The sequence below is a fragment of the Puccinia triticina genome, chromosome 2A (genome assembly GCF_026914185.1).
Source record: "Puccinia triticina chromosome 2A, complete sequence".
In the NCBI taxonomy this organism is placed as follows: Eukaryota; Fungi; Basidiomycota; class Pucciniomycetes; order Pucciniales; family Pucciniaceae; genus Puccinia; species Puccinia triticina.
The window spans coordinates 4,377,253-4,394,277 of NC_070559.1; the positions used below are offsets into that span (position 1 = coordinate 4,377,253).

The 17,025-nt window shown below is 44.9% G+C and overlaps 5 protein-coding genes across 5 annotated transcripts; 1 reads left to right on the top strand and 4 right to left on the bottom strand.

The window, feature by feature from the left end:
- Nucleotides 1-2,300: 2,300 nt before the first annotated feature.
- Nucleotides 2,301-3,249, bottom strand: PtA15_2A461 (uncharacterized protein; the record flags this gene model as incomplete). Its single annotated transcript, XM_053166484.1, has 5 exons — nt 2,301-2,362; nt 2,441-2,533; nt 2,621-2,743; nt 2,847-2,954; nt 3,048-3,249. 5 exons carry the CDS (start codon nt 3,247-3,249, stop codon nt 2,301-2,303), a joined length of 588 nt encoding a protein of 195 aa, XP_053017701.1.
- A 1,154-nt stretch (nt 3,250-4,403) lies between these two features.
- Nucleotides 4,404-4,992, bottom strand: PtA15_2A462 (uncharacterized protein; the record flags this gene model as incomplete). Its single annotated transcript, XM_053166485.1, has 5 exons — nt 4,404-4,440; nt 4,527-4,636; nt 4,705-4,788; nt 4,870-4,914; nt 4,990-4,992. The coding sequence occupies 5 exons, from the start codon at nt 4,990-4,992 to the stop codon at nt 4,404-4,406; spliced, it is 279 nt and encodes a 92-aa protein (XP_053017702.1).
- A 274-nt stretch (nt 4,993-5,266) lies between these two features.
- On the top strand, nt 5,267-8,911 carry PtA15_2A463 (uncharacterized protein; the record flags this gene model as incomplete). The annotated part of the gene is made up of 8 exons (XM_053166486.1): nt 5,267-5,663; nt 5,748-5,941; nt 6,191-6,414; nt 7,722-7,768; nt 7,848-7,951; nt 8,048-8,160; nt 8,244-8,583; nt 8,657-8,911. 8 exons carry the CDS (start codon nt 5,267-5,269, stop codon nt 8,909-8,911), a joined length of 1,674 nt encoding a protein of 557 aa, XP_053017703.1.
- A 4,646-nt stretch (nt 8,912-13,557) lies between these two features.
- On the bottom strand, nt 13,558-14,673 carry PtA15_2A464 (uncharacterized protein; the record flags this gene model as incomplete). The annotated part of the gene is made up of 1 exon (XM_053166487.1): nt 13,558-14,673. One exon carries the CDS (start codon nt 14,671-14,673, stop codon nt 13,558-13,560), a length of 1,116 nt encoding a protein of 371 aa, XP_053017704.1.
- A 1,206-nt stretch (nt 14,674-15,879) lies between these two features.
- Nucleotides 15,880-16,771, bottom strand: PtA15_2A465 (uncharacterized protein; the record flags this gene model as incomplete). Its single annotated transcript, XM_053166488.1, has 2 exons — nt 15,880-16,566; nt 16,637-16,771. The coding sequence occupies 2 exons, from the start codon at nt 16,769-16,771 to the stop codon at nt 15,880-15,882; spliced, it is 822 nt and encodes a 273-aa protein (XP_053017705.1).
- Between the last annotated feature and the right edge of the window lie 254 nt (nt 16,772-17,025).

The window sequence follows — 17,025 nt, forward strand, 5'->3', positions numbered from 1 at the left end:
TGAGTTACCCCGTGCTTGGTTCAACTCTCAACTGAGACATATACCCTTCTCAGCCTAGGCACTCTTCTCAACTTTTTATATCACCCTCTCTAGGACCTTTGTTCAACCCCCACCGGAATCATCAAGTCAACTTCCACCCTTTTCCATCATCATTGCCGGGGAGCAAGCAGGGCACCGTGATTTCCCCTCTGTCCATGGAGGCGGCTAAGTGGGAAGCCCTGATGTATCAGAGCTGTGGCCAGGCTGCTTCAGTCATGAAGCACAGTGTCATGCAAAGACACACGCGCAAATGCACTTGGGAGATTCATATATCAATCCCCCAGCAATAGAAGCTCCCAAGCTCATTGCTCCAAACTTCCCCTCTCCGCGCCCATCAGAGACTTTCCCACTTCAGAGTTGTCTCATTTTTTAGACACCTCCAACCCACCCTTCTTTTTGAAGGCGCAGGGGTTTGCGCCTGAACCCCTACACCCTCCTGGTAGCTGTACGCGAAATGAAACTAGCTCATTTCTCTTCCCTAGTCAAGGCAAGGAAGGGGACCCCCCTTCTTGACCTCTCCACCCTGTACTTGCCACGGGGCGCTGCGCCACAGTACTCCGGGGCAAGTACTAGGTGAGAGAACAACAGCCAAATGGATAAAACCTCAAATCTTTCATGTACCTGTCATCAAACCACTTCATCTGGAACCAGACCAGACCTATCACTTGATTAAAACTTGCCAAGCTTAGATTGGTGGGTCTTGTTATCTGATAGTATAGAAGGGCAGAGTTTACACCTCCATCATCCCCTTCGCCATTCAGCAAAAGGGTTTCACAGCCACTTTTGATTCTTACAACAACCATTTTGAGGGGCGGGTATCTGCTGATACCTGCCCATATCATTGGGTACCCGCCATTGGATTTGGATGTCCGGAAATGGCAAAAGAAATGCTGCGGGTACCCAGATTTGAAGTGACCATCTCTAGGCAGAGGGGATTTTTCTTGCCCCCCCTCCAATTTCTTGGAAGATTTGGATTCCTCAGCTTGACACAAAGAAAGAATGAAAAATAAATACAAAAAATAACCTGAGTGCAGGCTCCCACTTTCCAAGGATTTTCAACCTGCCAAAAGCTGATAGATTGGGTACACTACTACACAGCCCCTCAAAAACAGAGTTCCAGGAGCAGAGGTACATACACCTCCATGAAAATTTGCTGTGCCAATTTGTCCTGGAGCAGAGTATACATACTCCCCTGATGACTGGCCAGTACGCATGTGGAGTGCAAATCACCATTCATCCAGGGGATTAAGTATTCCTCTTGAGCACTAGAATGGTCCCGGTCATTGAGAGGAGTAAACAGACCTCTTGATGACTGGAAAATTTGTCAGTACCAGATTGGGTTTTAGATTGGTTTGGGCTCCAATACATTGCATCAGTATTGGATTGGGTCACCAATACAATGCAATACATGTGGATCAGGTTGCAAAGATGTTCTGATCCAATCCAATAATTGGGGGATCACTGGAATGGGGTGTTTAATTGAGCCCCAATTGCCCTGAAGCATGTGGTTTGTTAAAAATACAATACCAACCATATCATTTTTTCTGATACAATACATTGTATCATTTTTTTTATCAAATAAATACAGTACACATTATTTCATTGCATAATTGGTTTTACTATTGCTACAGCTGATAATTCCTGAGGCACTTTTTTACCATCATCACTTATTGAACTAAATTCCTTATAAGTACCATACAACAAAGTTGGAAAATAGAAGGCCTCATCTGAACCTTTAGGACCCTGGAACCACAAATTCATTATAAGGGATGGATCTGAAAGTTTCTTACCTGGAGCCACATTTGTCTTTCTACACCAGGAGGGGATGTATTTACACCAAGGGGAAAGTTCTGTGCAAACTCTTCCATCCAATTGATGCTTTCACACCAAAACTGTTCAAAAGATGCCCAAAGAGCATCCAATGGATGCTACAGGGTGCCAAGTGTAGTAATGGGGTTTATTTAGCTACATAAGTATGCTGGATTGACTGTATTCAAATAAAGCTGTCTACAAAACATGTCTGGAAACAAAATATGAAAAAAAAAACATTTGGTACATTTGAAATTTTGAATTCGAGAGGGAAAAACTATCAAGTCATTGTTAAGGCAGGTTCTTCCTGATTATGCACAAAATGAATTGATTATGGAAGAGTGTCTACATATACTTGAAAATGGGCAGAGAGGATTTTACAGGAGAAATGAAGTATTTCTTGATGCTTTGAATCAGCAAATTGCGGCATCCAACTTGAACTATCACACTCCCTAGGGAGTGATAATTGGTTCAGGAAGGTCTTCATAGGCTTGGAGTGTGCATTCTTGACATGCTGAGAGAATTTGTGAATAATGAGATGATGTTAGTAAACAGAACTTGGTATTACCCAGAATTCAAATCTTGGACTGACTAGGTCTTTGGTTGTTTGCATCACTAAAATTGACCCATGAGCATTTGTACGTACGTGTTATTTTATTCAACGGATCATCCCACCCTGTGGCAACTAAAGTCCAAAGGTTTCCAGTTAAGGGACGTAAGCTTCACAGTCACTCCATACAAATATAGTCAGGAAAAGAGCTAGATTACACACCTAAATATGCTTTAGTATTGTGGGCCCAGATTTGAATTGGAGACATTGACTTTACAACTGTTGGTTTCCCTGTCTCTCCTTGATTGGGGTAGCGTGTGCAGTCCTTAAAGCGCCAGTCGCTGACTGATGGGAAGAAAATGAAAATCCGGAGGAGAAAATGATTGTCAGTCTTGGCTTTACAGTGCCAATAGTTTGACAAAGTGCCTGATAAACAATTGAGACCTACGAGAGTAGCCCGCAGGTGGTATCTTATCTTTTTTGCTCCCATAATGGCATTTATTCATTGTGCAAAAGTAAGGCAGACCTTTATTTTTCCCATTGTATGATCTACAAGCTGTAGGTTGTAGAGCAGTGATTGATGTGGTTTCAATATTTAGAGCTTTAACAACTTCCCATTATGATACAATCACATGATTTGTGAGCTTACAGACTTGGCCAGCTGGTACTGGAACAGAAGCTGTACCCCAGTTGTCACCGCAGCGAACGTCATTGGCTACGGTACCGATCGCGGCTCTTCGTGAAAGGGTGTGCCGTTCGACTTCGACAAGCTCGATGGGTAGGCTGACAAGGGAAATCACGGCCAAAACAACGCTTAGTTTCCAGATTGAACTGGGTGACACTGAAAGCATACTGATGGTGAGGGTTTGAAGTTTTGAAAAGTAGGAACACAGAATATGTAATTTTTGGTTAATGTAAACTTTGTAAAGCAGCGAACCAAGAGTGTCTTTTATGTATGAGCAACTCTAAAAGTGTAAGCGCAGGCGAAAGTGAGATTTTAGAAGCGGCGAAAGAGGAGTCCAAGGGGCATTTAACTACTAATATGAAAGTTTTGAAGCTGGGGGTTTGGAGGGGAGAGACGGCCAGGAAGGTCAGGTTTTATGCTAAATTCTGATCATATTGGCCGAAGCAACAGTGCCGTTGGACTCCAGCTAGGAGCCTACGAACTGCGTTGTCCAATACCACATTATGTAAACAGGTTACCTGAATTGTTTCTCATTGTTCGGTCGCAAACTTGCCACAAGTCTCTTCCGTCTCCGAAGGAGAGGCTAGTTAAGCTCGTTATCCTCGGTACCCGCTGGGTTGGTGACCATTGCCGGGGTCGCCAGGTGTGGAATGCTCGGATGACCTCCCTTCGAATCTGCAGCTGTTTTGTGTCCAGCTGCAAAATCAAAAAAAAATTGCAAGGTGCTAGAGGCTGTAGATCTGGTTCTGCAGGGTCTGTATATCCAGTAAAGGACTGCCCGTCGTCTAAAATTGTTCGTTTTAAAGGAAGGGCTAAACCTTACCGGCTGACGAAAATTGAGGGTGATTGGTTTTTCATCAGCCAAAAGTGTTCAGAGCCTGTCTAATTCAGGCCATTTGGTCCCCGCAACTTTACTTCGCCTTTCTGGTTGTTATCCGACCGAAATCGATCACCGAGGTTGGGACTCGGTCGATCGGGAAGGCCAACGGGGACAGTAACAAGCTCACTTCGCCGAGGGTATCCCTCCCGGTCGACAGGCTATAGGGATCTCCCTTGGTCAACAAGGTTGCCTAACCTCGTCGGTTGGGAGGGATTCCTCCAGGTCACCAGGAGGCATCAGCCTCCTTGACCGCCGGAGATTACTCCCAGTCAGTCAGGTTTCCTTCTACTTCGAGCTGACTAATAGAGCCAATGATATATTCGAAGCGGTCTGTGAAAGCATGGGCCATAACTTCGGCATCTCAAGTGCCTCAATGATCTTGTGTTTGAGGGACATGGGTGGCATTGCATGAAGGGAGCGGGTGAGGGAGGATTGGACAATTAAGCTTCTCGCAACTCAGCCAGACGACGAACGGTACTGCGAGTGGGCGAGCAAGGAGAAAAAAAGATGAGTTTGACCGTCGAGACAGCATGCAACGGAGAAGCTGTCGGTAGGGTACGGACCTCCTGACAGTGGCAGCAGCCGTTGTCGAGACAGTCCAGGCACCACCAGCAATGACCTTGCGGCAGGATCGGCAGTCCCAGATACCGACGGCAGATCGTTTGACCGTGTCCTGGGATCATCGAGAAGGAAGGTGTGAGAACGGTATCATTGGATACAATGCTTGGATGGTCAGCTGACCTTGCCACAGAAAGTACACGTGTAACGGGCGTGTTGGGTCACTTCCATCTTCTTGATTTGTTTACGGAGAGAGGCACCATATCTCTACAAGTGGATGAATTTGATTTTATCAGTGAATCGTTGGTCGAGGGCCAGGTAAGAGAGGCAATGAGGACCCGAACCAACCGTTCCGTATTTACCGGTAACTCCAACTTTTTTTGTTCGTTTGGTCTGTTGGGAGAAGAATGATCATTCGTGAGGTTTGCTTGCGATTAGGCGAGGGTGGGGAGGAGGGCATGGACTGACCATTTTGAAGTGTTGCTGGTGATGGGGATGGGCCGGCGTAAAGAGGGTGGACCGGAAGGTTCGTACAACGGGCAGTTGATTCGCCGGGGTGCTCGCCCGGTTAGGGTAACAGCATCCAACGGATAATGTGCATACATGCGCAGTCTCACCAGCAAGTCATGCTGCGGGTAGAGGGGGCCTGTGTTCCGTACCGCGGGGGCTTGAGTCATCCCTCCAACTGCTCAGTGCGCAATGCTCATGCTCTCATCACTCAAGCCGGCGGACAACAACCTCAACCATGAGCTCCGAGAAACCCAAGAAACCTCTTTCGAAACTCCAGCGACGCATCCAGGCCGGACTGGCCGGTGCTAGTTCCACATCCGCCTCCTCGATACAACCAAAAACAACAACCACAGGCGAATCAGGACCGATGGAAATTGTCGAGACAACTCTTCGTGCGGGAGTCGATTCACCATCATCATTAGCTCGAGATTTCTCATTCTTACCCACCCCTCCGAGCCTCTTTGCACCGCCCTCAAAGTTTGCCAACGCCCTCCCCCGTCCAGATCGACAATCAAACCAGTCTTTCTTCTCTTTGCCTAAGGATCTCTTTCTTCAACCTTGTCTACCCAACGCTTTTGACGGCCCAAGTCCGGATGATGAAGTCTTGATTGCGCGTCAAGGAAGCTCGCTCGGTACATCCATTCGAAGATCGTAATTCCAGACTCAGAACATCACGCCCGTCTCGTTGTAGCCCGCATGATCTAGAACCGTCGCAGCTCAATTCTTAATTACCGGTTTTGCAATCCTACCATCTCGAAAACGCAATCCAACCCTAACCACTGCACATGTCATCGCGCATTTAACACCACGTCCTCCTGCTCTGATGTACTGGCTACCGTTGGAACAAGTCCACTACACCGCTCACGCACCAGAACGTCAACTGAGGCTTTGCAAACCTAACCTTCTGATGGTTCGATCACGGTCGATTTCTTTTTTCGGGAGTCACTCTTACTCCTTTTTTATTTGTAGTAGTTGTAAAAAGCTTTTCTCATTTATTTTTGTTGTATAAGACATACGTTACAAATCATGCAAATGGGAAAAGTGTCTTTATCTGTGTTGTTGAGGCAGTATGACACGTACTAATCACTGCAGGTCATCAGAAATGAATTATTATGCGTTCCATTGTCAATTTATGGCTCTGATGGGTCAGCTTACGTAGCGAAACCGCTTAAGGAACCGAACGAGTCACACAGAAGTAAACTCGAATGCCAAGCGTAATCATCTGCTTCGTCTCGACGATCGAATTCGGGAGAGCAGAGGCGAGACGATGAATCAAGGGCGCCAATCAAATAGAGGGTATTTCAAGTCGACCAACTTTGGCGACAGTCCGGCACTGAGCTTGCCATTGGTCTTAGAGATCACGGATGAGGATCCAATGCCAAGGTATTGTCGTAAGCAGATCAATATGGGCTGGTTGGAGCCCGGGTAATTAGCAATATGTCTTGAGGCGGATGAGCTAACGAGACTTGTTTTGGATATCAAAACAGATGTATGTGATAACGTCTACTCGCTCGAACCTGGTCGGAGGGCGAATTAAGAATGTCGCCAACGTTGTTCCAGAGGCAAAGAACCACTGCAGTGCCTCTCCTGGCATGAGCCGAATCCGGATCAACATCCACCTCGCTCGAACGTAATTTTCCTTTCCTGTAGGTCTTAAGCCAGATGACCAAGCATTTGTGGTTTGTGTGGCACGCTGTAATTCAGCCAGCCGGGCCGATTTCCACGAGTCGATCAGATGGGCCTGGTATCTTGATCCAGTTCCAGCTCGTCAATGGCCGTTTGGTCAAATAGTTTGTCGATTAACTCTTGGAGCGGGGTTCCGGTGGAGTAGTAGCTTCGGGAGACTCTGGCTCAGCGGACAACTGCGGTAGGATGCCCCGCGCGCGGTTTGGGACGGTCTAGAAGGTGGATTCGATCATCAATGCGAGGTAATGCAGATTGTGTGTTTTGTGTCGTTGTTAAATCGACTCGATTTGCAAGTGATAAAGCGAGGCAGGAAGACCCATTGACCTTGAGGCATCGTTGCTGAAGATCAGTCCAAAAAATAGTGTGATGATCAGGTTTCGTTCCAAGCCAGTTGAGGAGCATCATCAATACATAGAGATGACTCACAACTCGGTGTCTTCTGAATATCTGAGGGCAGTTAGTCGCGTGGAGTTGATGCTTTCGAAAGGATACGAAGTCGAACTGGTGGTTCACTCCCCAACCTCAACAAGGGACCCCCTTCTGGGTCAGGAGGAGGGCTCAGGGTGGACTGACGAGATTTTGAATATTCACTTTGAGCCCAGCGGACCTTTTGGATCCAGCCTTCAACTCCGGAGCATTGTCACTCGAACTTACTCCCGGCACATCTCCATCTTCAAACGGCAATAGGCTATCGCATCTCACTCGTACTGTCGATCGGGGACCGCATAACAAGATGCAGTCGGATGATATGGTATGGTCGATCATGTAAGTCGCTGGCACTCTCTTCACTCAGGTGGCACAACTACAATAGCTGACAAATCAATGGGCTTTTTTCTTCTTTCTTTCTGATTTTCATTTGCAAATAAAAATGAAAATAGAAATCATCAGTTCTGCTCTTACAAAATCAAAGCAGCTCCAGGAGGTGGCCACTCTCACAACAAGGCGGTCGGACAGAATTTCTGTAAAAACGAATATAATGCTACCGGTCTTTGCAATAAAGCCAGTTGTCCATTGGCTAACTCTCGATATGCAACCGTTAGAGAAATCGGTGGTAAGCTCGCAGCTCTGGCCATCGTCTGGGATAAAAGGAGAAATCCCATTTTGAATTAAAACCTTTTCTATCTATATAGGTATCGTATATCTGTTTCAAAAGACTGTTGAGCGTGCACACTCGCCCGCGAATCTCTGGGAAAAAACACGACTATCGACTAATTACGCCAAGGCACTTGAACAAGTTGAGTAGGACTTGTCAATAGATTGCGATCGTCAATCTTTCTAGGACACATTCTGATCCTGCTTGCATCTTCTGGGCAATTGAACATCGATCTAGATCGATAGCTCTCTAATCTACTGGCCTGATTACATGATTCACCGGTGTAAACAGCGATTGACAAAGATTACTCAATATCTGATCAAGATTCGAAGACTAAAGAACAAAGAACTGTCCGTGCATATGCTTTCTGACCTCCCCAATTCATTGAATCGTGTATTTTCCCTAGCTAATCTCCAACCATGCAACTTCCTAGGCCTCAATTGGTTGCGATCAAGTCGAAAACCGAGCGGCGTGAACGGGCCCGAGAAGCTAAAGCCTTATCAGCCGCCCGATTAACCAAAACGCTCGAAAAGGAGTTGATCGGTCGATTAAAATCCAAAACTTATGGTGACGCACCTCTGAACGTCAATGAGGACGTCTGGAGATCGGTCCTGGAAGGCGAAAAACGGAAAGAACTGGAACAAGAGAACGAGTTGGAACTGGAGGATGAGGAAACTGATGAAGAGAGTGATGACGAAGAAGAGGAGGAAGAGCGGGAGTTTGTGAGCGATTTAGAGGAAAGTGATCTGGAAGATATGGAGGACTGGGATGGGGTAAGGCGGTTATTTCTACAGTTCTTCATCTATGTAACTATCCTGATGTCGTTTTTTGTATTGATGTTTCCAGCTAAGTGACGATGATGACGAGGAAGAGGCGGACAGTGCAGACAGTGACGCGTCCGATGATGACGCTGAGGGTCTTGATCTCAATATCGACAAGGGATCATCATCCAAGAGAAAGGCTAACCAACAACCAAGCCAACCCGCCCAGAAGAAAATCAGGCCAACCAACCCACAAGATCCCAAGACAAAGAAGAAAAGAAAGCCGCGTATGGAGATCGAATACGAAGAAGAACAGGAATGGTTGGGTACACAGGTCTAGAGTCCTTGGATTACCACTTGAGGCTTCGGTTTTTCTGGATGTCTTTCCTTTTTTCCCCTCAGTACAATTTGGACTTGTCATCGCGCACTATTATCCTTCTAAGCTTCAGCACAAAAAACAGCATCTAAATGCGTAATAAAATCATTTGATCCTATGCATTTAAGAAATGCCTACAGCAGCTCATTCCCATCCTTAGGTTCAGATATCATACGCTAGCCTATTTTACTGATAGCGTGTGAAGCCCCCAACGGATTACAGGATTATGTGATCACCCCAAGCATGTTCAAGTACAAAGATTTGACTCCTCCCTCTCCTCCCGCTTCTTCCTAGTCCGGCAGAGAGTTTTCCCTCTCTCCGGTCTAGCCTGATGAAATAAAAGCTAGGCTTGTCCCCCTCGCCCGTTTCCTCCTTGTCTCCAGTGAGAGCCCACCGGAGCCTTACATAGCGCAGCAGGCCCACTATTACTACATGGTCATGATGCTTGGTTTGTAACAAATTCATTGTCATCATTGAATTCTGCTCAATGTTAGTCTTGTGCCACATCATACGTCTCAGCTCAAGACACTGGTCCCTTTTGCATATCTTGTTGATAGACTAGAACTGGACACAAAGGTTTGTGCCTGCCCTCGGCAGGGAAACCTTGGAGGATTAAACAGAACAGTTCACATTTGAGGGTGTGTGTTGCTGGTTTGCCTACTGCCACGGCTGTGAGCCCCGCGGAACATTATGATCTTTTCTTTAGAGTCTGCCTCCGCCTAGTCCTGGAGGTTTCAGTTCATTGCTCCCAATTCCCTCAGTCTCTGATTCCTCACTCCAAAGGATCTTAAAGTAAAGACTGTGGTATACTATCACTTGTCAAGTGCCAACACACATTTGTTCTTGCTGGGACAGAATTTGGAGAAACTTGTATTGAAAGGAAAGAAGCTACTTATAAATTGAGCCATGGAGGATCGGTTCCAGTGTGGAACTACTGAACAAACGGAAAATAGCTGGGAGGGGAAACAGACAACTACACTAGTAATAATGTATGTTGAGGCTAAGGGTGCTGTTGAGGCTGCCCTCCTGACTACTTCTGGAGTTGGAAGAGAGTTAACCTAAGAACAAGAAGAAAGAGAGGTGTGGATTGGGTGCTACTGATCCTTAGTGATTTCTAGGACAGGGGGTTTATCAAATGTCTAGTTGGAATACCACAAGATGGGGAAGGGGTGTATGAGAAGCTCATCAGCAAAATATGCAAAGGGTGAGAGGTTTAGGAGCAAAGTATGCAGCTATGAGCTTGAGATAGTTCGTGTACAACTGTTGAGTCAAGGTGGACCAAGCAAGAGAGGGGGGTAATTATCTGAAGTTCAATGTATCTTTAATTTTTAATTTATGCAATCAAATGTATCTGTAATCTGATTTAAGGTAAGAGCAAAATATGCAAGTGATGAGGGGAGATAGTGCAAAATATGCAAGTGATGAGAGCTTTAACCTGGAATTTCATGAGGGGAAATACAAATGGGAGGAACAGAGGTCCTTACATATCATGATGAGCACAGACAAAGAGTGTCCTGGCTATGGGAAGATGAAAGTACCACATTGGGAAGAGGTATGAACATATTGAAAGGTTACAAAGGTGAGTACTAACAAAAAGAGAGAATGTACTAATCCAAAAGAGTTTGTATGAATGTATGATGTAACCACTGAAAGAGAAAATGGTATGCAGTATGTGCTACAGTGACCCCGCCATGTAAGCATACACGTTGTAAGCATAATTCACTGTAAGCATAGGATTTCCATCCACCATTTTTGGTTACCACAAATTTGATGCTTTTTATGCATAATGCATAATGCATAAAAAATTGGGGGGAGAAAACAAAAAAATGCTTATATAGGACTGGGAAAAGAGGCCGAGGGGCCATAGATACTGCTGTTCTCCATCTCTGAAACCATGAGAATCTCCAAACTACAGCTCTTCAACCTCAAAAATGTTCTTTCTTGAAATGCCTGTGTGCAAGATAGTAATGGAAATACATACATATAAATATAAGCATACATGCGCAAATTGGCTATGGCAACCCACTCCTGGTGGTTGCCAATGTAAGCATAAACTGCCGTGGAAATTCACAATGCTTATATAGGCCAGTCCTATATAAGCATACATTGATTTATGCTTACTTCGCTAAGAAGCATACCTCTATGTAAGCATAGGATTTGTGTCCACCATCCTTATGCTTACATGGCGAGGTCACTGTATGTATTATGGAGTATGTTTTTTATGACTATAGGGATTTTACTATGTTTATGCCCATGTCTGGAATTTGAAAGCTTATAACTATGAAATCATTAAGAATTTGAGGGTGGTGTGAGTGAGTGACTGGGGGTCAAATATTATGGAGAGTTTGATTCTGAAAAAATACTGAGGAAATGTGAATGGTTTGTATCTAATCTGAGTATTATGAGGATTTGTAATGGTTGAGAAAGAGAAAGACAAATATCCCTGAAGAATTAGTATGCAGCACCACACCAATGAGAAACTTGAGATACCTGTCAGATCCATGAAAAAAGACAGATGTGTCACTATTTTTGAGCTGCAGGAAGTGTATGTACTTGACCATTTCAGGATACCTGGCAGAGTGCCTCACAGGTTGAATTCTGATGCTGATTTCTTGCTGAAGGAGGGTTTTAAGCCCCAAAATTGTGTGAGATTGTAGGCTGAGTGTAGACCTTCATCATTGTCTCTGCAGTGCCAATTTATGGTAGAATTATATTTTTCTCTGCAAAATCTGACAAACTTGACATACCAAAAAAAATCCCCTTCTTCATAATTCCCTCCTTTGGGGTCAGGTGCCTCATGCCCAGGAGAGACTTATTTAAGTTTGGTCTGGGACTCACAAGTGAAAACCTTATATGCTCTGCTCATTGGAAGTTTTTGTGTTGCTGAAACATTTCAAATTTGAACCCCCTGCCTACTTATTGATTCTTAATGGTTGGACAGTGGAAACTCAGCACAGATATCTAGAAATTCTTCATAAAAAATCCCCTTGCTTGCGCATAGGATAACTCTTTGCGCTTGGGAGAGAAATTTACATTGGCACAAGGGGATTTTGGTTATGCCAACATTGCAACCCTCATCGCCTGTATCTACACCCCAAGGGGATCTAATTTATATTTCATAATCACTTGGTGGCCAGCAAGGTGGCCTTTTCAAGGTGTGCCACACAAGCCTTGACCCCTGGGGGAGAGACTTACATCCAAGTGGCAGTGTTTTGCAGGGAAGGATCTTGGGGTTTTGGTGTAAACCAACTTCATGCAATTCCCCAGGGAAAATACTTCTGGTAGCTCAATCAAGACATATTTTGAGTCCATTAATCTTGAGCTTCTTTGCTTTGGCTACATCTACGTTTATTGATTGGGTTCCACTCTCTTTGCATGAAAAACAAAAATGAAAACAATCAAGAAGCTGAACACTGCCAGAGAATTATAATTTAGAGAATCTCCCAAAAATGAAAAAATAACAGAGTGATCAATGCAGCCATAATCAAGCAGATCTTCTCCCTTAAAAATGGTTAGGGGGCATTGTGAGGGATGAAATTTAAAATGAAGAAAAAGAGAAAAATACTCATAAAACTCATATCCTCAAATGCAGTAAATTTCTCTTTCTGGCAAGTAGAAATGGTCTTGTGGTACCCAGCACTAGCTGGCCGTTACTTCTTGGCGCACAATGGTACCCACTAGCTGGTTCTGGGTGCAGCACCTGGTGCCTGTGTTTGGCCAAAATTCCACCCGGCACACTGGTACTGCTGCGGGTACCACTCAGAAAACCCTCAAGCTCCCCTATAGGGGGGTTGGCTCTCACTAATATGATTGGATAGCAGCCAACCAAAGACCCAATATGCAGACATTAAATTTTTGGCAGTACCACCAGTACCCGGAAAAAGTAGCTCCAGTACCTGCTCAGAGGGGCTGGGTGTGGTACCCAGTTCCTTTTTTTGGCCAAATTTTAACCTGGTACCCGGGTCCCAGACTCCCACAGGGCCATCTCTATTGGCAAGTGCTTGAAAGGCTTTGTCAAGCTGGAAAGGGCAGGCAAGTGACAAAATCAAAAATCCACATTCAAAATATAAAGGTTAAAAAAGATCCTAGCAGTCTGCATTCATTATTTATTAATCTTTGCAGTGAATCAATGAAACAATTGATAATTCAACAACAGAGCTGATTCACCATGAAACAACTGAGGGGACTATGAGGCAGGTGACATGAAGCTAACTCCAGCCTTTGCTCCAACCATACACTTGATGGCCATTGGTAGAAACCCCTGATGATGAAAAAGGAGTCCTTTTTATTTTCAAGGGGAATAATGTTGGAGTCACCACTGGAATTTCAATACATGTTACTGAATGTCACTTGACACCTATTCACATTTTTTTTTTTTTCATGGTGATTGGAGCCAATGCTCCAGATGAACCTTGGTTTGAAGGGTTGCAATATCAGCATGATCAAGTCCCTGTTTGAAAAGAGTTATATCTTGCGCCCACAAAGAGCTTTATCTTGTGCCCAATATCAAGGCCTCAAAAATAGAGGTTAAAGAAGGTAAGATTTTCAGTCATGTTTTTTTAGGCGTATCAATGAAACAATTGGGATTTTAACACAATAAATGGATCTGGCTAATGTCCTCGGTTAATATTGTTTCGAAATAGCGCAAAAGCTTTCAAGAGTTTATCGATGGCTAGAGAGAGCTCCTTGTCCCAAATATACAACCAGTTCACGAGGTGTACTTGGTCAGAGGGGCCGTTGAGAAGAATCAGATAGCGGACCACGTAACACAAGGCAGATCCGAAATCGGCTTTGAGATTGTTGACTATTCGATTAAAATCGCCCCAATGTAGAGGCGCTGGCGCGTCACTTGATTCTAAATAAGGCTTCAAATAAACCAGCAACTCCTTGAGTTGCGGTTCGGCAGAGAGGGGCGAGAAAGCTAGGCGTTCAGCGGAGCACATCTTTTCAAACAGGAGCCACTTTGTATTCAATCCTAATTTCAGTAACTTTCTGAAAAAAAGCCTCGCAAGTTTTATGACTGGGATGAGTGTTTCAGCTAGATTGATGACGGGTGCTCTGAGGGGATGTGTCCTTTCGTGTCGGCCTTGGGTCGATGGATCGTATAAGCTCAAGAGCTCTTCCAGTGTGTTATCAATACGCCCGATGTGAGATAGCCAACGAGATTGAACTAGGTCAATTGCGGAACCTTTCAGCATGTCAACGATTGAATCAAGGGTCTTCAAGGCAGCAGATGTGGAATTTACGGCATCAAGCTTGGCCGAATCTATTTGTTTTCTAGCATCGCGATCTCCGGCTAGGTACATCAGATTTTGGGTGTAGTCACAGCACCTATCACAGGCGGTGCAGGCGTTGTGTAGAAATTTAAAAAGGTTTCGCAGTCGGAATTTCATGACCCGGATGTTGGTGGATTTGAGTGTGACGGTTTGTTGGTTATTAACTTCTAGCGGTAAGTATTGTTGTTCATTTGGACAACCCGTCAAACTTGTACATCTGAGTTGTAACTGCAACGAAGCTTCAATCAAAACTGATTTAATCTCTTTCACGAGCTTGAGCACTGGTTGAGGTTCTTGCAGCAAGTCGGATAGCTTGATCAGTTGGTTTCGTATTTCTGGCAAAAGAGTCGATTGCAGTTGAAGTGAAAGACCTTTCGTCGAGGGGCCTAGTTCGACTGAGAGACTAGCTCCTGCTGCAGGCGCGTGTCGAAGGGCCTGTCTCTGGTTCATCTTGGCTAATCAGAAGAAACCCAAGTGGCATTCTATTCAAGTTGAGAAGTAGATTAAGAATCAAGAGCGGAAATAGGAGTAAGAGATAGTTAGCAAGATGGCTTACTGCGAGTCCAAACCTCAAACTGGTATCTTTAATGAGCGCGATCAGGATCGTTGTCAGGGTTTTCAGGTAATGAGACCTATATATCATAAGGAGAATTAATGGTGAGAGAAGAAATTTCTGCAGCTCTTTGTTAAACCAACCTTAGGCTACTTCGAGAGGAATGAGCTAGAGCCGCTGAAGGTATGCGAATTACATTCGAGGGCGATTATCTCGGTAAAGAATATTTATTTCGTCTTCTTTATCGGAGGAGGGGGGATTTGTTCGTACAGGAGTGTGCTTTGAAGAATTCGGAGACGCATCTGCAGGACGATCCTGCAGGCCAGGATCCTCACTCAAAGGCCTCGATTTGGTCACCCAAGTCACAACAATTTGCACGCTCTCACAGCCAGTGGTTGCCAGTAGCTATTATGACGTCACCAACAGTTACAGCCTCCAGCGCTGTGGCTTTGCGATCAAGACAGTCAGCGGCTCAAGTTCAACAGTTGGCTCAATGTCGCAGCTTGGAGACGGCCTTTAGGGAAGGGGTAAACAACCACCATCCTATCATACTGCTAGCGAAGTTTGGAGGATCTCAAGGTTACAATATATCCCTTCTGACTTTGCTGCGTGCGGGCCCAGGTCATTCATTCCAAGTTATCCAGTTTGATCAGCTCGAGCTCAATCGATTATACTAAAATTTGATGGCGCACGGGTGGTTTTAAATGAATATATTGCTAGTCAAGGGGCTACGTGAACGGGGCTATGGGTCATTTTTTTAAAAAACTATATAAAGTGAAGAAATATTTGCACGGTCACATTTTTGGAATCAATCGAGTGGACTTTCAAGAAAAAGGATGGGTAATTGGAACTGATCCCCTGGATCAATCATTCATTGAAAGAACTCAGAAAAGCCTCAGATAGTTTATGGATGGCTGCAGAGAACTCCACGTTCCAAGTAATCAACCAGGTCATGAACTGTTTTTGAACTGAGAAGACCTTGTTGTCGGCCACCAGAGGAACAAGATGGAGTTGTATGAGGTGCAAGGAATCATCGAGAGCGGTTTTGAGATTGGCGACTGTTCCAATGAAATCGTGACGACCCGGATCCGTGTCACTTGGCTTCAAACAGGGCTCCAAAGAACCCAGCATTCTCTCGAGTTCGTATGTGGCATCAAGAGGTGAGTAAGCCAGGTGAATTGTTCAGCCGAGGACATCTCTGTAAACACCGGCCACTTTTTATCCATGCCCAGTTTCGGCAACTTCCTGAAAAAAAGGCGGACGAGTTTTATGATTGCGATGATTGTGTCAGCTAGATCAACCGCTTGTATTCTGAGGGGATGCACTGGTTCGTGTTCGTCTTGGGATCTTGGATCAATCAAGCTCAAGAGCTTTTTGAGTGTTTCATCAATACGCCACGTGAAGAATCGCCAATTCAATTGAATCAAGTCAATTTCGGAATCTTTCATGAACATGTCAATGGTTGAATCAATCAACTCCAGGGCATCAGACGTGTGATCAAGCGCTTGTAACCGGAGCATATGCGTCGTGTCTTCGAAATCGCAATGTTCTTCTGGGTTCTTGAGATGTTCAGTAACCTCCGAGTACCTATCAAAGACGCCGTAGACTTGGTCTATGTAGGAAGGGGTGCTCGAGATGGTATTTAATGAGCTGGATTTGGTAGAATTTGAATTGTTTGAGGTCTTGGTGGTTTGTATCAAATTCTGGACATTCTTCTTCATCAACAAGGTTAGTAATTGCATCATGAAGTCGATCAAAAGTCTCATCAAGTAAATCTGATCGACTGTTGTCTATGAGCCTGGCCATTCTGTGAGGTTCTTTTAGCAAGTCGGAGAGCTTGAGCAGTTTAGAAAAATCAACCAGTCCCTTTCGTAGTTTGGGTAGTAAGCTGAAGTGTAGTTCAAGCATGAGGTCTACCGTCGAGCTGGCTTCTTCGATGGGGAGACTGTCTCCAGTAGTACTAGGCTCGTGTTGAGGTGTCTGTTCCTGGTTCATCTCGGCTGATCAGTCAGACGCCCAGATCAGTTTCCATTCTCGCGTATGTCAGACAAACCGTAGCTTACTCGAGAGTCTAGATAAATATGTAAGCTGAAGCCACTGAAGCTTTACGGATTAACTATTCGAGTGCGATTGTTTCGGAAAAGATTGTGTCTTTCTTTCGTGATTTCACTCTAGGAAGGGGGGATTCCTTGGAATTTGTTCTTCTGTGTCATGTGATGTGATCACTCGACGGACGCGATCATTGGGGT